The sequence below is a fragment of the Vulpes lagopus genome, chromosome 2, assembly GCF_018345385.1.
Source record: "Vulpes lagopus strain Blue_001 chromosome 2, ASM1834538v1, whole genome shotgun sequence".
Classification (NCBI taxonomy): domain Eukaryota; kingdom Metazoa; phylum Chordata; class Mammalia; order Carnivora; family Canidae; genus Vulpes; species Vulpes lagopus.
This window is the reverse complement of record NC_054825.1, coordinates 28,417,617-28,444,957: the sequence shown is the minus strand read 5'-3', so window position 1 is coordinate 28,444,957 and position 27,341 is coordinate 28,417,617. Positions and strand designations below refer to the sequence as shown.

General features: G+C 41.2%; 1 protein-coding gene across 1 annotated transcript; it reads right to left on the bottom strand.

Moving 5' to 3' along the window:
• Positions 1 to 162: 162 nt before the first annotated feature.
• CPN1 (carboxypeptidase N subunit 1) lies at positions 163 to 27,341 on the bottom strand. The gene is made up of 9 exons (XM_041742885.1): positions 26,439 to 27,341; positions 21,625 to 21,821; positions 16,566 to 16,721; positions 14,861 to 15,043; positions 12,952 to 13,063; positions 9,366 to 9,505; positions 8,049 to 8,148; positions 5,411 to 5,529; positions 163 to 439 (listed from the first exon to the last, which is right to left on the bottom strand). The coding sequence occupies exons 1-9, from the start codon at positions 26,659 to 26,661 to the stop codon at positions 326 to 328; spliced, it is 1,344 nt and encodes a 447-aa protein (XP_041598819.1). The 5' UTR covers positions 26,662 to 27,341; the 3' UTR covers positions 163 to 325.

The following is a 27,341-nucleotide window of genomic DNA, read 5'->3' as shown; positions in this document are numbered from 1 at the left end:
AGAGTGGCCAACCAGCCGGAACTGGCCTCCAGATGCCATGTGGACTGGCATTGGAGACTTCTGGAGCCAAACCATTCCCCCAGAATAGGAAAATCTTACTGAATACTGCTGAATGGATTCACTGCCACAACAGAGGGCTAACCCTGGAAACAGAGACCATTCTGAATTGTTCTGAATATATTTATGTTTAAATATGTCCCAGATAACAAAATAGAAAGCTTCATCTGATGGGAAAGCAGGAACAAGCCTTTCTAACGTGTGGCCCCAGCACTGGGGATTTCAGGTAGGGACTCTCTGGGGCTGCTTCATCTCCATCTCTTCTTTTCTAGCTGACCCGGGGCTGCACTTTCTTTGGTAAGACTCTGCCTTCATGTCCTGAGTTGGGAACTCTCCTGGTAGGGGTTGCTTGAGGGATGCTTCTCTTGAGATGGAAGTTAACCTGGAAGAAAAAAAAGCAGCAGCTAGGAAAGTAAAGTAGTCAGTTTCCTATACCCTGGAATTGAAATTGGGGAAAACCTGTTTGGACCTGGTTTCACCACAGTTCCAGGTCCTGAGGGCAGGGGACCAAGGAGATGATTTCAGCAGCACTGGTAGTATCAGGCATGGCTGACAATTCCAAGAAGTGGTTCATAATCACTAGTGATATATACATCACTATATATATATATATATATTATATATATATATATCTGAATTAACTTAATATACATTTGTTTTATAAGGATTAGAAGAAAATTACATCTGCATCTCAAATAACAATTTCACTAATATTACTACTTAGGACAGGAGCTATGATTGACGGTGCCATAATAATCCCCTTCATGCCAATGTGTGAATCACAGGCATTGTGCTCTGGCATGCCAATGAATACCTCGACCTTCATATCTAAACCTGCTGCCATAAATGCTTGAAAATATAGATAGTAGAGATGATACAGATTATTAGATGGATTCCTAAATTCCAAATTTCCATATACAATGAGTGCATCCTTTCCAGCAATACACTGAAACTTCCCCTCTGGCCATAGCATGCAGATGTAAAGATAATTCTGACAAGTGTAGGATCTGTTGGCTGTGGAACCATCCGGGGAAGAGGGAGTGGCACAGTGTTCTAACCACACTCCCTTGAGGGATCCTTGGCTTTCAGGCTCTTGGAACCATTTGAGCTGCTGAAGCCAGCTGGGAGTTGAAAAATAGGCAAGAGAGCTCTCCATGGGGTTATTTTCTGCCTCTTCCACAAGAATCCACAGCCAGCTTTTCTGCTAGTTCCCCAAAGTAGAGGAACTCAGAGCAAACTGTACTATATCATTATCATTTTGTATATGGTAATTCAGAGATCCAGGAAAGAGAAAGAGAGAGAGAGACAGAGAGAGAGAAGGCAACAAAATAAGGGGATAGAGGAAAAGGAATGGAGGCTGACATCTGGCAGGCTGTGGAGAAAAGCAAAGAGGACACTGGATGACTCTGGAAGATCTTTGAAGGAGTCTTAACTGTAACATGAAAGGCCTCTAGTAAATAATCTCCCCCCACCCCCCAGCCAGATGGATCTCTGCTTTAAAATGAAGAGAGAGGGGCAGCCCCAGTGGCTCAGCCGTTTAGCGCCACCTTCAGCCCAGGGCGTGATCCTGGGGACAGGGGTCCCACGTCGTCGGGCTCCCAGCATGGAGCCTGCTTCTCCCTCTGCCTGTGTCTCTGCCTCTCTCTCTCTGTGTCTCATGAGTAAATAAATAAAATATTTTTAAAAAATGAAAAGAGAGATAGATTCTACTGTGATTAACAAATGGGTTCTTAGTTGTTTTTCTATCTGGGAATTATATACAAAAGACCGTTTTTTTTCTTTCTGAGTTATATTTGACATAATGATAGGTTATGTTAATTTATTTAAAGGCTATATCACAAAGGAAATGAAATCTTCTGAAGTAGAATATATTACTTTTGTGGACTTGCAGTTGTTTGCATCCGGCTTTGAAAACAACTTGTAATGCAGGGCTCACACATGTGGCTGCAGATCAGTCATTTGATTTTTGGGTAGAACAAGAAAAAGGGATGGGAGAAAATGTTTGCAATTTTTTTTTTTTGTTTGGGTTTTGTTTTGTTTTGCTTTTGTTTATTTGAGAGAGAGAGAGAGAGAGCACAAGGAGGGGGCAGAGGGATAGGGAGAAGCAGGCCCCTCACTGAACAGGGAGCTCATCCTAGGACCCTGGGATCCTGACCTGAGCCGAAGGCAGATGTTTAACTGACTGAGCCACCCAGGTGCCCTGATATTTGCAAATGTCTTATCAGACAAAGGACTAGAACCTAAAATCTATAAAGAACTTATCAAACTCAACACCTAAAAAATAATCCAGTCAAGAAATGGGCAGAAGACATGAACAGGCATTTCTCCAAAGAAGACATACAAATAGCCAACAGACACATGAAAAAATGCTCAACATCACTGGACATCAGGGAAATACAAACCAAAACCACAATGAGATATCACCACACCATGAGGATGGCTAAAATTAACAGGTCAGTAAACAACAGATGCTGGTAAGGATGCGGAAAAAGGGGAACACTCTTACACTGCTGGTAGGAAGGCAAGCTGGTGCAGCCACTCTGGAAAACAGTATGGAGGTTCCTCAAAAAGTTAAAAATAGGGATCCCTGGGTGGCACAGCGGTTTGGCGCCTGCCTTTGGCCCGGGGCGCGATCCTGGAGACCCGGGATCGAATCCCGCGTCGGGCTCCTGGTGCATGGAGCCTGCTTCTCCCTCTGCCTGTGTCTCTGCCTCTCTCTCTCTCTCTCTCTCTCTCTGTGTGACTATCATAAATGAATAAAAATTAAAAAAAAATTTAAAAAAAAAGTTAAAAATAAATCTACCCTATGACCCAGCAATTGCACTACTAGGTATTTACCCCAAAGATACAAACATAATGATCCAAAGGGCACCTGCACCCCAATGTTAATAGCAGCAATGTCCACAATAGCCAAACTATGGAAAGAGCCCAGATGTGTACTGACTGATGAATGGATAAAGAAGATATGGTATATGTTTATAAGGGAATATTACTCAGCCAACAAAAATAATGAAATCTTGCCATTTGCAATGATGTGGATGAAACTAGAGTGTATCATGCTAAGCAAAATAAGTCAATCAGAGAAAGACAAATACCATATGATTTTACTCATATGTGGAATTTAAGAAACAAAACAGATGAACATATAGGAAGGAAAAGAAAAAATCAAATAAAACAATCAGAGACGGAGACAAACCACAAGACTCTTAACTCTAGGAAAACAAACCGAGGGTTGATCGAGGGGAGGTAGACAGGGAGATGGGGTAACTAACTGGGTGATGGGCATTAAGGAGGGCACATGATGTAATGAGCACTGGGTGTTATATGCAACTGATAAATCACTAAATTCTACCTCTGACACTAATAATATGCTATATGTTAATTAAGTTTATTTCATTTTTATTTTTTTAAGGATTTGTTTATTTATTCATGAGAGACATAGAGAGAAGCAGAGACTAGGCAGAGGGAGAAGCAGGATCCTTGCTTGGAGCCTGATGTGGGATTTGATCCGGATCCTGGGATCAGGCCCTGAACCAAAGACAGACACTCAACCACTGAGCCATGCAGGCATCCCCTTGGTTGATTTTAAATTAAAAAAAGGGGGTGGGATTTGCTTCAACGTGGATGGAACTGGAAGGTATTATGCTGAGTGAAGTAAGTCAATCAGAGAAGGACAAACATTGTATGTTCTCATTCATTTGGGGAATATAAATAATAGTGAAAGGGAATATAAGGGAAGGGAGAAGAAATGTGTGGGAAATATCAGAAAGGGAGACAGAACATAAAGACTCCTAACTCTGGGAAACGAACTAGGGGTGATGGAAGGGGAGGAGGGCGGGGGGTGGGAGTGAATGGGTGACGGGCACTGAGGGGGGCACTTGACAGGATGAGCACTGGGTGTTATTCTGTATGTTGGTAAATTGAACACCAATAAAAAATAAATTTATTATTAAAAAAAGGGGGGGATTGGGGAGAGAAAGTTGGTTGGGAAACTGGGAAGAGCAGATAACAGGCTGCCACAGTTACTCTTTGTTCCCTGCATCTACAAGTAGAAGTAGTTTATAATGTGTCGGAGCTAGGAATAGAGGGAGGAGAGGGATGGGGGAACTATCTAGAAATTTCAGAAGACTTTTCAGAGGATGTAAAGAACTCTTTATTCAAATCCTTGTGTTAAAATAATGGATTACAAACACGAGTTGTAAGCTTAGCATGAGGCACTGTAACACACTGGCTAAGAAGGTAGCCCTGGAGGCCCAAGAGAGGTTCCAGTGGTGGCTCCACCTAACTGGCTGTGTGACATTGGACACACTTCTTACCTTCTCTATGTTTCAGTTTACTTGGCCATAAATGGGAATATTTACATGCCTCTGACAGAGCTGTTGTTAGGGTTAAATGAGATCATTCTAGAAAGCTCTCATATCATGTCTTCTACATATTAACCATTCAGTAAATGGTACCTGTAACTGTATTTGACTGTACAGAGTTAACAGGGAAAGGAGCGAGTGGGTGAGTAGGTTGGCTAAGCTCTAGGATTGTATAGAGAAGGAACTGGACAGAATGAGGAAGTCCTAGGGAAGAGCAGACTTGTGGGTAACAAGGTCTATAGAACTGCCTCATTACCTTTTCCTCATTTGAGAAACCTGAAGATTATTGTCCATGATCTCTGAGCTTTTTTAGCTCTGAGATCCTACTCTAATATGACCAAAGCTGAAAAGGTCCAGCCGGTAGGTCAAAAAGCTCCTTGCTTCCCGTCCTTCCTACGGAAGACAGCCATAGAGAGTTGAATACTGGAGAGCCACTGGCTCTTTGGCTTAGGTGAGTGGCCTGTAAGACAGTCTGGCACACAGGGCACCAGGAGGGGGCTGCACGCCATCTGGTGGTAGTCTCAGCTGATGGCACAAAAGCATGCAACCCTAGGGTGTCTGTAAGTGGGCAAGGTCTGGGGTTTACAAACCAGCATTTGTTGAGGAGTTTCAGTGTATAGGTCACTGTAAACAAAATGCTTTATATGCACTTTTTCATTCCAACCTCTTATAAAGGAGGTGCTATTATCACCAATTTACAGAGGAAGAAATTGAGGAAGAGTGATTAGGTAATTTGTCCAAGCTCTATAGACCAATGAGCCAGATTTAGAAGAAAATAGTGCTTTTCATCATTATGCTATGTTAAACAGAAGAAAGAGAAAAGCCAAATGGAAGGGGGAAGGGCATAATAGGAAAATGAAGAAAAACAAGCATATGAGAGCAATGATTTTTTTTTTTTAAGTGAAATAAGGAAGCTCAGCAGAGACTAGAACCATGCAATAGGTTGGAAGTGATCTTTACAGTGCTCTGCGAAGGTCAGCCTAACTCACCAGTTTTGGTTCCCCAGGGCCCACGGTCACAGTCACTGTCTCCGGCTCAAACCCAGGTGCTGTGGCAGTGACAGTGTAGGTGCCTGGAAGTAGGAGCCGAAAGTAATCTCCATGGTCACCTAAAAGTTACAAGAATATAACTCAGATTGCTGATTAGAAATCTGCCATTTGGGACCTTGATATGAAAAACCATCATAGGGTTTTAGCTGACCACAGCTTAATTTTTTTAAAATAGCATGATGAAACATGAAAACAATTTTAGGCTATTTTATATAATAAGAGCATGAGCTTCTCAGCTCATAGGGAGTAGAAGTTACACTGCTCTGTATTGAGAGTATTGTGTTTAATTCTATACTCTGTATTTTAAAACAAACTCAAATCCAGGAAAGAGTCACTAGGAAAAAGGTTGAAAGATCTATGAATGTTTTGCATGATAAAGAAACCACATGAGACTTCTGTTTCAATGTTAGAAAAGCCACTGTGAAGAAATGACATCTATCTAAAAAAAAATAAGAACGAGAACTATGAGTTTAAATTGTAGGATCAAGATTTTTGCTAGACAGAAGCAAAACTACTGTGACAAATAGAGTTATCAAAAAAGAAATGGGCTACATTATGAAATTGTGAGCACTGAAGTAGAGAATGAATGAACATTTCCAGAAAAGCCACATAGTTGTGCAGTGCACAACCTGCACTGATGGACATGGCTCTACACTAATGGACATCATGGCCGTGGGTTCAAAAACTAGCTTCAGTGGTGTTGTATGTGTGTAACCTTATACTATAGTGGGAGGGCTGGACTAAATGACCACTAAAGTTCTGATTTTGAGAATTCTATTTTTAATATTTCTTCTATCACCTTCTAAATAAAAGGGAAAATAAAACCAAAATAAAGCTTATTTTTCTATGGCAAGGATATAGATTTTGGTTCATGACTTTGTATCTCTTTATATTTTATTTTATTTTATTTTATTTTATTTTATTTTATTTTATTTTATTGAGAGAGAGAAAGAGAGTGCCTGGGACACAGGCAGAGGGAGAAGCAGGCTCCATACAGGGAACCCAATGTGGGACTCGATCCCGGATCTCCAGGATCACACCCCAGGCTGCAGGCAGCGCTAAACCGCTGCACCACTGGGGCTGCCCTTTGTATCTCTTTAGAATCAGTTGTGATCATGCCCTTAAAATTTCTTTTAAGTGTACAACAATGAATAATTGAAATAATAAATGTAATTAAGAATAATACAGACTATAAATATTAAGGAAGTCTCTTCTCTGTCCCCTATTAAATGTCTGTAATTTATTTTAAAATACTTTAGCAAAAGCAGTGAGTTATTATGCATATATTGGGTAGTATAAGTTATACCACAGGGGCTGTCGTTTTCTTAATTGGGGACTTACAGCCAGGAATGGTTACCTAGCATTATATCAGAAAGGCCCAATTCCAGATACAGCTATTACAAGGGCTTTAGCTATCTTTATATGTAATCAACACTAGATGCTCTTCTAAGCAGCATAATGAATGTTAGGCAATGAGCTTTTTTGATGGTGAAATGAGTAATTTGTTAATTTAGCATAATGAGTGTCGAAAGTGGGCTCTTCTTGGTGGAATTAGTGGTATTCAATATATATTGATTGGCTAGAATGTTTCAGAGACATTCCCTGTCTATGCATGAATAAGGTGTAAAAATCTAGCAAACTGTGAAGTTCAGAGGCATGCCCAAGATGTGATGCCTAAACAGTCTTGGGTCCAGCCACTGGTATGGAGGATTCTGGCTGTCTGAGGCCTGACTCTGAGGATAGAGAATCCTGCCTTTAGGATGTTGCTCCTTTTGCCTTGAATGAAACTTTCATGTAAGATGTGCTGGGATCAACCTTTAATAATATTAATTATCTACTTTAAGTTGAGATTTCATCCAGTTTAAACAGACTATAAGTCTGAACTGTAAGATGCCTGTGTGGTAATAAGCATCAGTGTGATAAAATGTGGCTGAGCTTTGCTTGTATAGAGGTTTGGGAGATAGACAGATTTTACCCACCCCTGAGCATTGGTAAGCTACTGCTCTACATTAAAACCAAAACATCAAAAAAAGAGAAAAAGAAAAAATCTGAGTTGTGCATTATCAAATTTGTCTGGGGTAGTTTGCAACACCTGCACCATGAGATATTCTGTAGCATTGTAGGTTTCAGTTCACTTCCGAGATCTGCCTCTGCCATCACTCTTGCCCTGCAACAAGCCTATAGAATGCACCTTGCTAACTTTTCCCTGGATGGAGATGTAGTGAAATGCCTGGGACAGGGACAAGACTAAATGTCAGTTTTACAGTCCTTTTCTTTTCAACCCCATTTCACACCGGTTTGTGAGCTACCAATAACCTCAAACCCAGAAAACACCCCTAACGTAGTTGTATGGGGCAGTGACTTCTGAATGCTGAAAAGGAAGTTACATCTTCCTAGTCCGGGCCTCTAAGTTCACTGTCCCTATGTCCATCATCCTTCCTTCCTCCTGTCTCCACCTTCAATGTCCTTGCCACCCTTACTGGTCTCACTGGCTTACAAACTGGCCCCCTGATCATGTTAGAAAAAAGGTGAGGACGTGAAGGCTTCCTTCTCACCCCACTAAGCAGTGGCCACCTACCTGATGTGATGTCATGGTTAATCCCACTAACAGAAATGACAGCCTCTGCAAGGTTATTATGATTCTCATCAAGCACCATTCCCTTGATGCCCTGGTGGACCTGTAGGAAAGTTTGTAGTGCACAGTTATGACCATAAGACATGTGGTCGTTTTTTGGGAGTCCTCAGAGCCCTTTATCATAGGTTTTTGCATTTGATCTTCACAAAGATTATGGTAAGAGTCCCTTAATTAGCTGGTCTCTCCCCACTCCTGTTCCTGACAATCTCTTCTCAACAGAGCACTCAAAGTGGTACTGTGAAAATCTAAGGCAAATTTTGACACTGGATTTGACTACTCTACTCATGCAAGCAAAATTATACAATATTTGTCTTTTTGTGACTGGGTTATTTCTTTTGGCATACTTTCCTCTGAGTTCTTCCACATTGCCACATATCTCAAAATTCCCTTCTTTTCTAAGGTTGAAGAATATTCCATTGTATGTCTATACCACATTTCATTTATCCACTTATCCATCAGTGGACACTTGGGTTGCAACTTGAGTTACTGCTACCTTTCAGCTACTGTGAATAATGCTGCTATTAATATCAGTGCACAAGTATCAGTGCACAGAGAGAGTATCTCTTTGAGATCCTGGTTTCCATTCTTTTGGATCTATATACAGAAGTGGAGTTGCCGGATCATATAAGGCTATTCTATGTTATATTTTTGAGGAACTACATACAGTTTTTCATAGTGGTTGAACCATTTCACATTCTCAGCAACAATACACAAGGGCTCCAATTCTCCACATGCTTGCCAATGCTTGCTACTGTCTTTTACTGTATTGAAAGCCATCCTAATGAGTATTTGATTTGTATTTCCCTAATGACTGCTTGTTGCAGTCTTTCATTGCCTGTGGCGTTCTCATCTGGGAGCCCTTTTTCCTCTAGAAAGCTTGCATGATTCTGTTTCACCTCCTTTACATCTGCTTAAATGTCGTTTTCTCTGTAAGGTCTTCTTCATTGGATTTTGCATTTAACATGTTCTAAAACTTACTTTGTTATTTTGTTTATTGTATATATCTCCTCACTAAAATATAAGCTCTATATTGGCATATAAGCCTTATATGTTTGCCCATAACCCCCCAACATATAGTACCCTTTCTGACAGGTAATTGCTTAATAATGTTGAATGAATAAATCTGATTGGTAAAAGAAGCCCAGGTGTATGGTATGGAGTCAAAGTAAAAGTCAGAACTGAGTCTCACAAAATTTCTTGCCCATCATGAGAAAACAGTTCTCTTTCCATGACCAGGAAAATTCAAGAATGGGATTTTACCTGTTCTAAGAATTGGATTAGGGCTTCTCGATTACCCAGCCACTCACGCTGTAATTCTTCTTGGCGAGGAAACTTGTTGCAACTCAGTTCCAGCGTGATCTCAAAACAGTTGGTATGGAGATAGTTAAAGTCTTGCATTCCTAAGGGGAAGAAGGCAGTGGCAGATTTGTAGAACCAGGATCCCACCAATGCCCCACCACAACTCTCCATGATCACAATTTCTTTGCTTCCCCCTCCATGACTTTCTATTCTACCTCTAGGTCTCCATTTATTTCTCTCCATAAAATCTTTCCCCAATTCTGTAATGTTCTCTCTTTACAAATTCCCTTTTGTCACCCCCATCCTCTCTTCCTCATTTCATCCCTTAAATTCACTTCCAAAGTCTGCTTGTTAATGGTGCCTTGATAATAGACTTGGCAAGTGTGCTGCTTCTAGGGGGACAGATCTTCTCTTTGGATGATGATGTTCTTCAGATCTTGGGGGTTAGAGATAAGATGAATATCTTGCTTTCACATTCCTCCTCCTATCTGAGAAAACAGCACTAACCTGAGAACAGAAAATGGGGCCCTAAGAAAGCAGAAGGCAGCTGGAATTTTCTTCCATCTAAGGCTTGTCTGTTTTTAGCTTCTGAGTTAATGATTTAAAAAATATGTTCCTGATTTATTAGAGTGGTATTTATATCACAAGTGTATTTGGGTTAAAAAGTATTCATCTAATCAACTTTACCTGCTCTAAGCTGATGAGCATAAGTGGCTGCTATAGAATGAGGAAAGTTGGAGAATTGTACCTCTTATGCTGGACTGCTCTCTGCAACAGAATAATCTAGAAGGCTGTGTCTTCCAGCCAATACAGGTTGCTGGGCCTCCTTAGCTTAAGTTTCAGTAGGTATGGGGTAAGATCCACCCCCTACTCCTGCCAGTTTGCAGTTCTAATAAGTTCCCAGGTGATGCTAATGATGCTGGTCCAGAGACCACACTGTTGTAACAATCATTTTAATGAACTGAATAATCTTGGAATTGTATCACTTATTTTAGGGCAATGATTTTTAATGGAAGCTTGGACCATGCTTTCCCAGATGATGGGAAGTGGGAGGGAGAAACAAGTACAATTTGGAAAAGTAGATTTCATATTTTAAATCGGAGGAAGGACCTATTGGTTTCCTAATGCAAACTAAATAATAATAATAATAAAGATGATAAAGTTCAACAAAATCTCCTCACTTTGTGTTTAAGCAAGTTTTCAGCCACAAGATGTCTATCACCTCCCAGTACATGGTAACTCCCTAACCTTCCTCTTCCCTACTCTTCATAAAACCAGCCATCAGCTCAGCTCTTTTTTTTTTAAAGCTTTTATTTATTCATGAGAGACACACACACACACACACACAGAGAGAGAGAGAGAGAGAGAGAGAGAGAGAGAGGCAGAGACAGAGGGAGAAGCAGGCTCCATGCAGGGAGCCTGTCGTGGGACTCGATTCAGGGACTCCAGGATCTCACCCTGGGCCAAAGGCAGACGCTAAACCACGGAGCCACCCGGGCTGCCCCAGCTCAGCTCTTAACAGTGAGCTTTCTGTTAGTAATCTTTCTGTCCAGGTCATATTTGAAAGGATGGGAGAGATAGCTGCTAAAACATGCCTAAAAGAACCTGGCTTTCTGCTTCAGCGTTTTTCCTATCTTTAGGTTCCCAATCTACAAAAGTTCATAAACAGTGAACCCCATTGTTGGGGAAGGCCTTCAGTATTGGGGAAGTCTCAAGAAAGAGAGACAGAAACCTCTTGCTGGGGGTTTCTGTTATGCTGTCAATGGCCAATGTCAATGACAAACTCAGGCTCAAAGGAGACAGGCAGGCAGGCTACAGAAAGCAAGCACATAGCAGGGAAACTATTGATGCCCAGGCTAGCTCCTTTGGTCATCTGTTGCTATGTAAGCCATATAGCTCCACGCTACTTAGAAAAGATCCCAATAGGGGTGTCTGGGTGGCTCAGTCAGTTAAGCATCTGCCTTTGGCTCAGGTCATGATCCTGAGGTCCTGGGCTCAAGCCTGAGTCAGGCTTCCCCCTCAGCGGGGAGTCTGCTTCTCCCTCTCCCTCTGCCCCCACCCCCTGCTTGTACTCTAGCTCTCACTCTCTCAAATGAATAAATAGTCTTTTTTAAAAAGACCCTAATAATTAGGGCACCTGGGCGGCTCAATTGGTTAAGCATCTGACTTCTGATTTTGGCTTAGGTCATGACTTCAGGGTTGTGAGATTAAGCCCTAGGTTGGGCGTCGTGCTCAGTGCAGAGTCTACTTGAGATTCTCTGCCTCTTTCTGCCTCTCACCCTTCCCTGCTAGTGCTCTTTCTCTCTCTCTCTAATAAATAAATAAATCTTAAAAAAAAAGATCCTAACATTAATAAGCCAGGCATTTCCAAATGCTTTATGTAATTTTTAAATTTAATATTCACATCAAAATTACGATGCAAGTATTTCTTTCCTTCCTTCCTACCTTCCTTCCTTCCTTCCTTCCTTCCTTCGTCCTTCCCTCCCTCCTCCCTTCTTCCTTCCTTCCTTCCTTCCTTCCTTCCTTCCTTCCTTCCTTCCTTCCTCCCTTCCTGAGAGCATGGGAGGGAGAGGGAAAAAGAGAGAATCTTACACAGGCTCCAGCATGCAACCCAGTGTGGGGCTCAATCTCACAACCCTGAGATCACAACCTAGCCAAAATTAAGAGTCAGATCCTTAACCGACAGAGACACCCAGGCCCTTGCAAGTATTATTATTCTTAAAGCACAGATGAGAAACCGAAGTACAGAGAGGTTAAGTAATTACCCTGAAGCCACATAACTGGTAAATGGGCAAGCTGGGTTTCAACCCAATTTACCCTTACAGCCACATTCTTAATCATCATTTGACTTATTTCCCTCCTATGCCCTAATCTACTAGGTAAACCACCAGTTTTAAAGGACCACAAGGTGTCCCTACCTTCATTTTAAAGAATCACAAGATGACATTAAATGCCAACTTAAGAGTTCTCCATTTCTCAGATCTCTACTTGAATGCAAAATTCTATGGTATTCCTGTTGTTTTCCTGAGGAAAATGATTATTTATTTATTTATTTATTTTATTTTTTTTTTTTTAAATTTTTTTTTTTTTAAATTTTATTTATTTATGATAGGCACACAGTGAGAGAGAGAGAAGCAGAGACATAGGCAGAGGGAGAAGCAGGCTCCATGCACCGGGAGCCCGACATGGGATTCGATCCTGGGTCTCCAGGATCGCGCCCCGGGCCAAAGGCAGGCGCCAAACCGCTGCGCCACCCAGGGATCCCTGATTATTTATTTTTTAAAAAAAATTTTTTTTAAATTTATTTATGATAGTCACACACACACAGAGAGAGAGGCAGAGACACAGGCAGAGGGAGAAGCAGGCTCCATGCACTGGGAGCCCGACGTGGGATTCGATCCCAGGTCTCCAGGATCGCACCCTGGGCCAAAGGCAGGCGCCAAACCGCTGCGCCACCCAGGGATCCCGAAAAATGATAATTTAGAAAGAGAAATGAACCCTATTCCACTTCAGCTTGCAGCACTGTTGCACCCAGGACTCTTCTTACCCTTGCTGAGAGAATACCAGGAAGCCCCATTGGTGATGCCATCTGGGAAGTAATCCCCACAGTTCCAACCTTGGTGCATCCATCCATGTGCATAGGAGTAGATCTTGGCCAGCTGTAGGTAGAGCAGGTAGAAAATGACCTGAGTATTCCCAACTCATATGGCACTGCTCATACTCAGAAGTAAGGTGACACCACAAAACCCCACTATGTATAAACAACTGATTACTTTAGTGAAAGAAAATACCAGCAGGCATAGGAAGATGGTGTGTGTGAGCACATACATGTGTCGGGGGGGGCATGTGTGGAGGACTAGAGTTAGAAGAGCTGTATTCTGATTTTTCCACTATCTTAAGGATAAATTTCTTCAAGTGAAAGTGAGGGGTGACACTAGATGATATATAAACTCCTTTCTACATATACCATTTTCTAGCTGAGTTTTATGACAGGTGGGATACTCACCACTACACTAACAAGGACGGCAAGCTTAGTTTTATGAAAGAAAACAAAGGAACAAGATAGGCCTTTGCCATGCAAAGAATTACAGTAGTCCCCCCTTACCCATGGTTTTGCCCTCTGTGGTTTCAGTTACTCATGGTCAACTGTGGTCTGGAAGCAGATGATCCTTCTGACAATATGTCAGAAGGTCAGTAGTAGCCTAACGCTAGGTCACAGTGCCTACGTCATTCACCTCACTTCGTCTCATCATGTAGGCATTTTATCATCTCATATCATCACAAGAAGGGTGAATACAGTACAGTAGGATTTTTAAAAAAGATTTGTTTATTTATTTTGGAGAGAACATGAGAGAGCACAAGCACGCCCACATGTAGGGGGAGGGGCAGATGGAGAGGGAAAGAGAGAATCCTCAGACTAGGGGCTGAGCGCAGAAACCAAGAGTCAGATGTTCAATTGACTGAGCCACCTAGGTGCCCCTACAGTAAGATATTTTGAGAGAAAGGCCATATTCACATAACCTTTATTATGGTATATTGTTACAATTGCTCTATTTTATTATTAGTTATTATTACTGTGCCTAATTAATAAATTAAACTTTATCATAGGTATGTATAGAAAAAATTATATATAGGGTCCAGTATTATATACAGGGAGGAGAGGAATATACGTGGAATCTCTTTAATTCTCTTTCTTTTTTTTAAAGATTTTATTTATTTATTCATTCATGATAGACATAGAGAGAGAGAGGAGGCAGAGACACAGGCAGAGGGAGAAGCAGGCTCCATCCCGGGAGCCCAATGTGGGACTCGATCCCGGGACTCCAGGATCACACCCTGGGCCAAAGGCAGGCGCTGAACCGCTGAGCCACCCAGGGATCCCCTTTAATTCTCTTTCATTACTACTTTACAACAGTGGAAAAAATGAGATTACTGGAGGAAAAAATATAATAATGTATTTGCTTTGCAAAGCAATAACTAGTGTTACTCTCTATGAAATTCATTAATTGATCAATTAATAATTAAGGTTAATTGTTATATTAGCCATACTTGCTAATAATGTATAAACTATAAAATAATCTGTTCCTTTTATTCTCCTGCTGTTTTGAACTATTATGCAAACACTTCTTTTTTTAATTTTATTTATTTATTCATGAGAGACACACAGAGAGAGAGGCAGAAATACAGGCAGAGGGAGAAGCAGGCTCCATGCAGGGAGCCCAACGTGGGACTTGATTCTGGAACCCCAGGATCACACCCTGAGCCAAAGACAGACGCTCAACCACTGAGCCACCCAGGCGTCCCTATGTAAACATTTCTTTATGTACATAATCTATTTTTCATTAATATATTCATATCACCATAACTAAAACTATAATATAGTCATACATTAGACCCCTCAAATACTCTCCTGAGCCCCAGGTGCCTCTGGCCAGACAAGCTGCCATTCTGCATACCTTCTGGAAAAGCTTGTCGTCGGGCGTGGGGGTATTGGCAGTGCGGCGGAACCCTCGGACCCGATGCTCAAGGGACTTGTCATATGGGTAATTGGCCACAACTGCCCCTCCATGGAGATTGGCCGAAAGAACAAAGTTGAAGGAGCGGATCCAATGGATCACAGCCTGAGTCTCAGGTTCCACCTGTGGAGAGATGAGGGCCTGGCAGTGAAGCTGCAACCAGAGGTGCCAAATGCCCATATCCAAATGAGTTTGTCAGGAAGTGGCCTGAGAAGATTACGTGTCTGAATACAACAAAGAGTATCTTCCTGGATATAGGAAGCATAGAAGGGAAAATTTTGGTCTTCTGCCTGATGGTTTAAAAAAGTTAAGTGGATGGACTCTTTTTCAAAATGAAATCACATTTGAAATCTCAATATACAAAATAGCTAAAAGGAGAGCATTTAGGGCAGTGAGTGGAACTGTTTTGTGTGATACTATAACGGTGGACAAATGCCATGATCCATTCATCAAAACCTATAGAACGTACAACATGAAGAGTGAACATTAATGTAAATTATGGACTTGGGTGATGATGATGAGTCATTGTAGTTCCTCAACTGTCACAAATTACCACTCTGGTGGGGGAAGTTAATAATGGGAAGCAGGGGAATGGGGGAACTCTACTTCCCCCTGAGTTTTGCTGTGAATCTAAAAGTGCTCTAAAAAATAAAGTCTATTACAGAGGACTTCTCTCAGCAAGTGCAACTAGCAACTGCTGAGAAACTCAAAGTTCAAGGTGAAGCTGTCTCAAACAGTCAAGAAAACACACAGATTCCAACTATATAAGAGGAGAGTGAAGAGGAAGAGGTTTATCAAACAGGTATAGAGGTTAAGGACATAGAACTGGTCATATCACAAGCAAATGTGTCAGGAGCAAAGGCAGTCCAAGCCTGAAGAACAGCAGTAATGCTATCACTGAATAAACAATGTAACCATCTGAAAATGGAGGACCTTTTTTTGGGTGTTTCAAAAAGAATAACTGTAGCTTGGTTTGAAATTTTCTGTTTATATCATTAATAAAATTACGGCTTCTTGTTAGATAAAAATAAATAAAGTCTATTTTAAAAAGGGAGAGAGAGATTGGTTTGAAGAGGGGTAGCATGGTTGGAGAGCCAGAACTCCCTGAACCTCCTTCTATAGCTAATTGTTGGTGAGCACATCGTTCATCACATGTAGGAGAAATTTCCTTATAGAATACTAGAGTCCTCTGTTGACATTATAATGCACTAGAAAGAATATTGGCTTAGGAGTCAGAAGACCTGGTTTTAATCCTGAATCCTTCAATTACGTGCTGTGTGAGTTGTAAAACAGGGATGAATATCATTACTGCTTCATGCATTTTCCCCACAGTGTTACAAAAATCAACTGAAATACTGGCTAAGAAAGAATTTTGTACAATTGCAAAGTTCTGTGCAATTGTATAATACCAGTTTCACTTTACTATCATGGCCACTAACATCAAACAGCCTGTGCTCCATGAGGGGATTTTTGCTAGGAGAGAAAATGGATACAAAGAGTGGAAGATACAGTTCTTACTGCTCTGGACAGATTAACACAGAGCTGAATTACTGCTTCATTCTTGCCTGTTTAATTAATGTGAAGATTGCTAGAAGAAATTCCAGATGCTGATTTACCTGCTTCTGCATGCAAATTTGTCTCCTACCTGACTTTTCCAGTTGTCTGGAAGAGGCAAGTGGTGGTTAGGGCCTCCGTGTTTCTCATTGTAGTAGATGTAGGTGTTAAGATCCGGGAAGTTGCGGTTTAGGTCCACTCCGTTTGCATTGTTCCTGCCAACCAGATACCCAGAACTGTCTGCGCCCTAGTGGGAAAATGAAGAAATGAAAAAGGAAGGTTTCAGGCTGAATCTTGTAGTGGAAGAACACTGCATAGTATTTTTGGGCATTAGCTTAATCTATCAAATGATGTAGCATTTCCTTCTTTAATTTATCCAAAGTCCCCATGGCATGGTTCAAGTTTCCCTGTAGACCACATGCTGATGGTAGAGATCCCAGGAGAAGCTCTAACAAGAGTAGGGTATTTCACAGGTGCCTGGGTGGCTTAGTCGGTTAAGTGTCTGCCTTTGGCTCAGGTCATGATCCTGAGGTCCTGGGATTGAGCCCTACCTTGGGCTCCTTGCTCAGCAGAGAGTCTGCTACTCCCTCTCCCACTGCTGTTCGCCCTGCTTGTGCTCTCTCTCTCTCTCTCTCTCTCTCTGTTAGAATAAATAAAATAGGGCAGCCCCAGTGGCCCAGCGGTTTAGCGCCACCTTCAGCCCCGGGGTGTGATCCTGGAGACTGGGGATCGAGTCCCATGTCAGGCTTCCTGCATGGAGCCTGTTTCTCCCTCTGCCTGTGTCTCTGCCTCTCTCTCTCTATGTCTCTCATGCATAGATAAATAAAATCTTTAAAAAACAAAACAAATAAAATATTTTTTTAAAAAGTAGGGCATTTCAGGATAATGGGAACCCCTATTTTTTAATATAGCTTTATTGAGATATAATTTAAGTATCACAAGATTCACCCATTTTAAGTGTACAACTCAATGAATTGTTAGTCCCTGATGACAAAAGTTGTGTGAGCATCAACACAATGTAACTTAGGAAGATTTCTAACACCCTGAAAAGAAAGCTATGCCTATCTAGTCATTCCTCATTTTTAGTCTAGCCCTGGGACATCACTTTCTCTCTCCATAGATTTGCCTTTTATGGCCATGTCCGTAAGAGGGATCATACATTACATATTTGGCCTTTATCACTGGGCATAATGTTTTTGAGGTTCCTCCATGTTGCAGCATGTGTCCATACATCATTCCTTTTTATGGCTTATTAATATTCCATTATATGGATTTACTATATTTCATCTATTCACCAATTAAGAGATGATTATATAGCCCTATATCCTAGAGCCGCTGTAAGTTGTAACAAATTGCATACATTAGGTGGTTTATCACAATAGAAATTCATTCTCTCACAGTTCCAGAGGCTAGAAGTCTGAAATCAAGATGTCAGCAGGGTCATATGCTCCAAAAGCTCTAGAGGAGGATTATTCTTGGTCTCTTCCAGCCTCTGGTGGCTGCTGGCCATTCTTGGCATCCCTCAGCTCTAGATGCATTGCTCCAATTTCTACTCTCATCTTTTAAGGTCTTCTCCCCACTGTGTGACTCTGTATAGATTTCTTTTTTCTTCTAAGGACACCAGTCATATTTGAGTTCGTCACCCCAATCCAGTATGATTTCACCTCAACTTGAGTGCATATATAAAGACCCTATTTCCTAATAAGGTCACAGCCAGGAGTTCCAGGTAGACATGAATTTTGGGGGGGATACTATTCAACCCCACACATGGACATTTGGATTATTTCTACTTTTTGGCTATTGTGAATAATGTTGCTATGAGCATTCACATACACGTCTTTGTATGGATGTATATTTTAATTTCTCCTAGGTAGATACCTATTAGAGGAACTGCTGGGTTATAATTTAAGTCTATATTTAACTTTTTCAGCAAAGCAGCTGCACCACGGAAACCACCCCCAACCCCTTTATTTTTTAAATTTAGGGTCCTTGTTTATTTTTCTTCTCTGCTGTATCAACTTCCTGGGTCTTCTTCCTCTGCTCACACTTCAAACTGTATCATTTATTTGGTCATGTATTCACTCATTATTTCATCCTTTTAGCCAATCAACATTTATTTAAGCCCATCTCTACTCGAAATCCTCTGAAGGCACTAGAAAAAGAGATGATGAGACGTTATACCAGTCTTCTAGAAATTCATAATATATATGGGTATATATATATATATATATATATATATATATAATTAAAATACATAAAGCAGTAGAATAGAGATTGTTCAAAGGCCCTCACAAAACTAAAATTTCATTTAATACTTTGCATAGCATTGGAGAAGGGGAATAGTGTCCACTGGAGCCCTGTAGACTGAGAGAGTAGAGCTCAAATTGGTGGTAGCTCCTGGAAGTGGGGTGACTGGATGGATGTTGGGCAGCTAAAAAGTCACGGATGTACTCCCACATTCATATTTTTAAAAAATCTTTATTGTTCTTAGATTTCTCTATTTCTCATGGCATTCTGCTCATATTTGATTCTTATATCTCATTGAGAACATAATATTTATTTAAGTTACCTTAAATTCCCTATATTAATTCTGTTTTGAGGGAAAACATTTATATAATTTTTCAACTGGGAATTTGGTTGTTCGCTTCTATAAGATAATGATTTTCATTACATTTCCAGGAGTTTTTCACTACTTGTTTATTCAAATCAATGTAGCTCATAATTGTCCATACTAGCAGCTATGTTAATTTACTTATCAGTTGATTTACCACTCACACCACGTCATTAGGTTGGCAGGTCAGGAGTTTCCTTAATAGAAAGTGCCCATAAACAGGGTAGGTGGTATACTGGTTTCCTATTCCCTCTGTAACAAATTACCACATACTTAGTCGCTTAAAACAACACAAGCTCATTATCTTATAGTTTTGGAGGTCAGAAGACTAAAATGGGTTTCACAAGACTAAAATAAAGGTGTCAACAGGGCTGTGTTCCTTCTGAGGTCTCTAAGGGAAACCATCTCCTGATTTTTCCAGCTTCTAGAGGCTACCCACATTCCTTGGCTCATCATGGTCCCTTCTTTCCTCTTCAAGACCAGAAGTATGACATCCTCAGATCTCTCTGTGACCTTCTGCTTTCCTTTTTCACATTTAAAGGACCCCTGCGATTGATTACACTTGACCCATCCAAACAGTCCAGGATATTATGAAGTCAGATGATTAGCAACCCTAATTACATCTGCAACCGTAATTCTCCCTTGCCATGTAACATAACATATGCACAGGTTCTAGGGACTGAGATTTGGAAATTGTTCATGGGGTGGGGAAAGGGGAAATTATTCTATTTTACCTACAGGTAGCTTTAAAGTTTGGTGGCCAGGCAGGTCTTCCCTGTGTAGCCATGCAGACAGGTTTCCTCTGAGTATGGCAGGTAGCTCTGGGAGTTTGAGAACCTGATGGGGCCTCTCTTGGGCTCAGGTTCAAGATTTGCTCCCTCTGAACAAGTATACAGCTGAGCAAGGTGACTGGCTCCCCCAAGATGGCTCTAGGATTTAGAAGGCTGTCCAGGATTTTCCCCACTTTCTCCCACCCCACCTCATTCCACAAAAGATGTGAACAAGTTTGATGTTCTCCAGTTTGCCCAATAGGATATTGGGAAGGGCCAATAGAAGGAAAGCAGCCAGGCTGTAGGTATCCCCCCACATATCTTTCAAATATTCCTGCTACTTTGGAAACTCAAGTCTCAAGACGTTAATGCCTCTATTCCAATTTAAAAATGTTTATTTGAGATAGTCTTGCAATTTTTTTTTTCATTTTTAAGACTAGATTTCACTACATTACTTTTTAAAAAATGTATTTTATTGTGGTAAGAACACTCAAGATAAGATCTACCCTCTTAATTTAAATGTACAATACAGTATTTTTGACTATATATACAATGTTGTACAGCTGGTCTCCAGAACTTATCTATCCTACTCAACCAAAACTTCATATACCTTCATTAGTAACTGCCCATTTCCCCTCCTCCCAGTCACTGTCAACTTCCCTCCATTCCCTGATTCCATGAATATGACCACTCTGTCCCATACAAGTGGAACCATGCAATACCTGTCCTTTTGGTCCATCCCATTTTAAACCTACTTGAGGATAGGGCTGGGGAGGTAAGTTGAGGCAGAGGAGGTATGGAGCCAAGATGTTGAATGAAACACAAATTCGACCCTTGTAATCTACAGCTTCTGGCCAACACAACTCAACAAATGAGAAAAGAAAGCTTTGTTCCCCAACTGGCAAATCAGAAAGGTGCACATTAACAATACTGCAGTGGGAAAACTGGAGAACAGCTTTTAAAGGAACATATCCATTGTGTAAGGCAAGTACCTGGCTTCACCCTGGAAAAATTCTAATTTAGCAGATTGGGTAGGTGGGGGACCTAGGAATATGTATTTTAAAAAATCTTCACCTATGATTCTGATGCACAGTCACAAAAATGTCACACTGACATTTTGAATTTATGTCAGAAAATAAAATAAAAGCCCATATACCCCTGCACAATGTAATTCTAAAATTATTAAAACGCTGACTACTATACAAGTAGAGGAAAAAGCCATACAGAAATATAGTATTCGCTTAGCAAAGTATACAAATGTCCAATCACTATGTTGTATACCAGAAACTAATATTGTATGTCAATACCTCAATAAAAAATAGAAATATAACCCAAAGCATGAAGAATCTAGAATTAGCCCCCGATGGTGCAAGTCTGGAACAAGCAAGTTCTATTTCCCCCCAAATGCAAATGGAAGTGTAGTGTGGGAGGGAGAAGAGTATTTAGGGTTTGAAGCTAAAAATTGAGGCAAGAGCCCTTCACACCGGTTTAGTATTTCCCAGTTTATGAAGCGCTGTCACTGACACTGCCTCAATTGATCCTCACAATAAAACTGGGAAGACAGCTGGAAAGGTGTTGAGGGAGCGAAGCTCAGGGGGAGCCCACATTCACTGCCTAAGCTGCCACTGGGCTGAACCCCAGTCTCGGCGCTGTGTTGTAGTTCCACCGGCTTTTTCTCTATTACACACGGCGGCATTTACAGCGGGACTTAGAGGACTCATCAGAGGGCTCTGCTGTGCTCAGGGCCTCCCCGCCTGGGGGCTCAGTACCTGCGCCACGGCCACCTCGTAGCCGTCAGGGTTCATGGATGGCAGGATGTGCACGCGCGTGCCCTCCACCAGCCGCACGATGCGCTGGTTCCCATTCCGGAACTCCTCGCACAGGAACTCCGCCAGCTGTAGCAGCAACTCACGGCCCAGCACCTCGTTGCCGTGCATGTTCCCCACGTATTTGACCTCCGGCTCCACTGCAAGTGTGAGAACACGCACAAAGAGAGAAGATGGGGAAGGCTTGCAAGTGCCAAGGCTTCCTAACCTTGCAGAGGGACCTTTTCCCTCTTTTTCCGTAATGAAAAAATGAAAATTTAGGTTTCCATTGGGTCTTTTCCAGTGATCCCTGAGGCCTTTTTGAACAAATTACAATTGTGAATCTACAGAAATTCATGCCATTGAACTACTGTGTTCATTACTCAGTCTTCACAGAAAATCCATGAAGAAGGCAGTATTAGCCTCAGAAGAAGGGAGGTACAGAGGCAGTTGCATAATTTCTTGGAGGTCATCTCGTTAATAAGATGGAAGTGGAAGCCCAGGGAGCATTTATGGTAGCTTGATGTTTCTCAGAAACAAATCTTTTCAGGGTAAAAGTGGTGTTTTCCCAAGACCTGCTTGTATAAAGTCTAGGTTATGGAATAACAGTTCCTAATCATCCCAGTTGAAAACTTAATTTTCCTGGTACCAAGGAAACTAAAATATATCTGAGAATGCCATGTCTGGAGGCACAGAGTAGGAAGGAATCTACCTATATCTTCTCTTTGGCTATACTAACTATTCGATTAAAGTAAGAACTGAGGGCAAAGAAAGAGCCTCTAGAACCACTTAAGGAAAATCATTCTTGACTCTTTTTAAAAGGGAGAAAAGCTCTTGTCACTTGATTTCTCCTCTACCTTACACTCTCCTGCCTCCATGGTTTTTCTGATTCTCTACCCCCTCATCTCCACATTTCCAAATCCTCCTCACTATCTTTCTAGGCTCAATGCAAATGTCATTCTGAAAAGGCATTTTGGGTTCTCCCTGCTAGGAGCAAACTTGCTATTGAACTATTCTTTAGTACTTAACATTTTCTACTCTGAATTTTACCTAATTTTGCACATGTTCCATTTCCTTACTAGACCTGGCCTTTGCAATGTATGCACATTTTAATTTTCCTTAGGATGCAATCCACTGTATTTATCTTAGTATATCTATAGCAGCTTTTCCCAAAGGAATGTCTATAACCCACAAGGATTGTGTAGTGAATTTTCTATAATGTATATTTTTAGATCTTAGAGTATTTCTTTAATCTTAGATTATATCTTTCTTACTTTCCTTGGTGTTAAAATATCCCTTCTTTTAGGAAAGGATGGTAATAGCAGATAGCAGATAGTATTCTTCAACATCCTTGTTCAGCAAAATAAAATCTGGAAAATCTTTGTTGGTCCCCTCCAATTTTTCTTGTTTATTAAAAATTTTCTTGTTAGACAAACCATTAGATACTCCTAACTCTGGGAAACAAACAAAGGGTTGCAGAGGGGAGGTGGGTGGGGGAAAGTGTAACCAGGTGATGGGCATTAAGGGAGGGCATATGATGAGATGAGCACTGGGTGTTATACTATATGTTGGAAAATTGAATTTAAATAAAATTTATAAAAAATTTTAAACTTAAGTGAAATCCAAAAGTCTGGGAACCACTGCCTTATAGAACCTAGCATAATTTCTTGCACTTAAAGGTGCTCAATATAAAACTCTTTGTCTCCACTTTCTATTCATCCAGAATAAAACCACTTCTTTTTTTTTTTTTTTTTTTAAACCACTTCTTATAACAACCCCTGCTATCATTTTGGTTCAAGCCCCATATTCTGACACTTAGTTGTTACAGTAAATCTCTTTGCCGAACCCCTTGCATATGCCCCACCCCATAAGTCTATTCTCCCGTCACTGGTGTCAGCAAGCTTTTTCTGTGAAGGGTCAGATCGTAAATACTTTGGTATTGTGGGCTACATTATTTCTGTCGTAGCTACTTGACTCTTCCAGCAATGGCAGACATAGTCAATACAAAAACAAATGTGCAAGGGTGCCTGGCTGGCCCAGGGCATTTGATTCTTGATCTGGGGATGAACTTGAGCTCCACCTCGGCTGTAGAATTTACTTAAAAAAAAGAAAATGGGCATGGCTGTGTTTCAGTGAAACTTATTTACTTCCAACTGGGGACTGGGCCTTAGGCATAGTTTGCTGATTCCTGTCTGAGTGGTCTTTTACAAATTTATCCCTATTCTGAGTGCTCTTTTAAAAATTCTAAGTCAGGTCATGTCATTCTTCTGCCTAAAACCTTCCAGTGTTTGGGACGCCTGGGTGGCTCAGTGGTTGAGTGTTTGCCTTCGGCTCAGGGTATGATTCTAGGATCCGGTCCCACATCAGGCTCCCCTGAGGGAGACTGTTTCTCCCTCTGCCTATGTCTCTGCCTCGCTTTGTCTCTCATGAATAAATAAATATAGTCTAAAAAAACAAAACAAAAACCTTCCAGTGGCTTCTCGCTTCACTCTAAAAGCCAGAATCTTTACAAAGGCTTAGAAGGCACCACATGATCTCCTGCCCAGTATCCTTATCACCAACCATACTGCTCTGACCTTGCTTTCCCATTGTTCATTCTGCTGGAGCCACAGAGGCCTCCTTGCTATTCCTCACACATGTCAAGCATGCTCCTGCTTTTCCCTCTGTCTACAAACATTTTCCTCCCCAGTTACAGTATGGCATGCTCCATCACATCCTCAAAAACCACCTCAAAGGAGAAGTTTTTCCTAAACAGCAATGACCCCCCCCCCCACCTTTGGTATTTGCTATCTCTCTTTTATTTTATTTTATTTTTTTAAGATTTTAGTTATTTATTCATGACAGACACAGAGACAGAGGCAGAGACACAGGCAGAGGGAGAAGCAGGCTCCATGCAGGGAGTCCGACATGGGACTCGATCCCGGGACTCCAGGATCACACCCTGGGCCGAAGGTGGCACTAAACCACTGGGCCACCGGGGTTGCCCTGCTATCTCTCTTTTATTTATTTATTTTTTAATAAATTAATTTTTTATTGGTGTTCAATTTACCAACATACAGAATAATACCCAGTGCTCATCCTGTCAAGTGCCCCCCTATTTCTCTTTTAAAGGTTATTTTTCCTATAGCATCTTTTTTTTTCATCTGATTCAACATGTATTACTTAGCCAGTCTTAGACCACTAGAATTAAGGCCCCTGAGGGAAGGATCTTTCTTTTATTCTCTGTTGTATATTCAGAGTTTACAAAAGTGCTTGCAGATAGTAGATTTTGTGGAATCAGTAATATTTGTGGAATGAATAATGAATGTGTGAATGGATGAACAGCTAAGTTATAGGGCATCAGAGAAGAGGGGTCAGTGATGACTAGAATAGTATGAGAAAGCTCCAAGGAGGACTTAAACGCTAGGCAGTGGAAAGGAGCATGGGAGCGAGGGGCTAACCTATAGTGTTCACTAGCACTCACAAGACTCTGCAATGAACACACAGTCCCAAAAGCACGGTGCTTTCTATGCAAGTGTGGCTTCAGAGCAAAGTCCTTATTCTCATTTAATGGCATAGATTTCCTTGAGCCAGTGCCACTCCACCCTCCCATCCCCACTGGCTATGTAACATTTTGAAGCTGTCAGAGGCAAGATCCACTGGGTGCGAGGTGGTCACTGAAGGATTGTAAGCAGGGGAATGAGAGGATTATTATGAGTATTTGGGAAAAGTATTCTGGCATCTGTGTGCTAAATGGAAGGTTTAGAGAGTGGTGGTAGGTAGAAGTTAGAAGAGACAAGAGCCTAGTGCAATGTTTTAGGCATGTTGTGATGGTGTTTGGCTAGTGTGACAGATGTGGAAGGGGAAAGGAAGAAAGAGATATGAAACTAACAGGGTGAAGTAGGAGCTGATATAATTTGGATGTCACAATTGCTGTAAGTAAAGAAGTGAGAAATTAGAAGCAACTGAAATGTCTATTAATCAATAAACAGTTATATACAACCATGCAATGGAATATTATGCAGCTAAAGAATATATAGATATATATTTACAGACATAGATGCTATTTATAAAAGACTAAGAAATGAGAAAAGTAGTTCTAGTATGATTCAATTTAAAAAATATGTGGGGGATTGTTAAACATGCATACAAAAATGTCTGGAAGGATATGCATCAATATGTTTAACAATGATTATCTCTGAGTGGTGGGATTATGGGTGAATTTTGTTCTTGTTTCTTTATCTAATTTCTATTTTAATCTAAACACAGATTGCTTTTATAATAGAAACAAACAAAACATAATCCAATGAATAAAACTAATACCCAAGACCTCAGGCTCTTTCCAGGATCCCATATACTATCACACTGTCATTCCGCAAAGACATATCCCTAAACCCTTCCAGGTTTCCTGGCAGAACAAGAAGAGCTAATTATTTCTGCTTGTGTCTCCTGAAGCACTGGATGAAAATAGCATAACAGCATGGAAGGAAGAAGAGTAATGGGAGGGAAAGCGGGAGATAGGGTGGGAGTAGGGAAGAAGACTCACCTTTTACCATCAAGGTCTCAAGCAAACAGAACCTCAAAAGGAACAACAGACTACAGCCTGAATTGAGGTTGCAGCTTCCCAGAAGCAGGGGCAGTATGAGGGCTAAGCAGGGAGATACCTAGCACAGCTGGAGGAAGAGGTGACACTTTAGAGGTGGAAGGGTCCATGGACTTCCCCAGAAGCCACCCCAATTACTGGATTTGTAAGGGAAGGGTCCTGCCCCCATACACTCCAAGAACTGCTCAGGGCTTACAGGGTTCGTGGATGCCAGGGTAGTCGCTGAATTCCAGCACGTAGAGTTGTCTCCCCTTCACACTGCGCCCGATGCTGTAAACCCGCGTGATGTACGGGCATTCGTTGTGCACCTTGTACAGCGTCCGCACAAGGTCATCATAACGGTGGTGGCGAAAAGTCACTGGGGCGACCAACTTGAAGAGAAGGAGGAGGTGGAAGGAGACCAAGAGCAGGCCTGACATCTTGCTAGGCTTTTTCAAAGAAACCCACTAAAATTGGCTCCACCTCTCCCAACAACTAGTCAAAATCTAAGGGCCAAGAACCAGGTCTTCCTAGTTTCCTGCCAGTAAATAGCAGTGTGACAGATCCTGACAAGAAAGTTCAGAATTGTCCCGTTCAAAGCTGGAAATTATGTAGCTCTGGAATAGCCACTCATCTCCCCTCCCCCATCTCTGCTTCTAATCTGGGGAGACCTTTTGAAAGGTTTTTGTACTCCCCCAGAATGGGTAGTTTCACTGATTCTGGCTTACTGATTAACTGGACTGTAAACAGGCTTCAATAAATAGTTGCTTATAACCCTTTGGTTTCCAGAGAATTTTGAGAAACTTGGCCTGTGCTTATTCCCTACATTACAATTTGAGATGTATTAGTTAGAATTCTGTCTGTTTTAATCAATCCCACACACTGCTGCCAGATTCTTTCTGAAGCACACCTCTGTCTTGTCTCCTTTCCCTTCAAACATCTTTCAACAGATATCATTGGGAAAATGAAAAGATGAGCCACAGGCTGGGAGAAAACAATTAAAATTCATAAATATGATACTATATCCAGAACATGTCAAGAACTCTTACAACACAATAATAAAACAAACAACCCAATTCAAAAGTGGGCAAAAGATTTGAATAGACATTTCACCAAAGTA

Bases quoted from the DNA above. Each gene is read 5' to 3' on its own strand.
- CPN1 (XM_041742885.1), bottom strand. From the start codon at position 26,661: ATGTCAGGCCTGCTCTTGGTCTCCTTCCACCTCCTCCTTCTCTTCAAG. The intron at 13,064-14,860 runs GTATGCAGAATG...CTCTACCTACAG, and splicing joins ACGACAAGCTTTTCCAGAAG to CTGGCCAAGATCTACTCCTA. The intron at 9,506-12,951 runs GTAAGAAGAGTC...TCTTCCCCTTAG, and splicing joins CTGGTATTCTCTCAGCAAGG to GAATGCAAGACTTTAACTAT.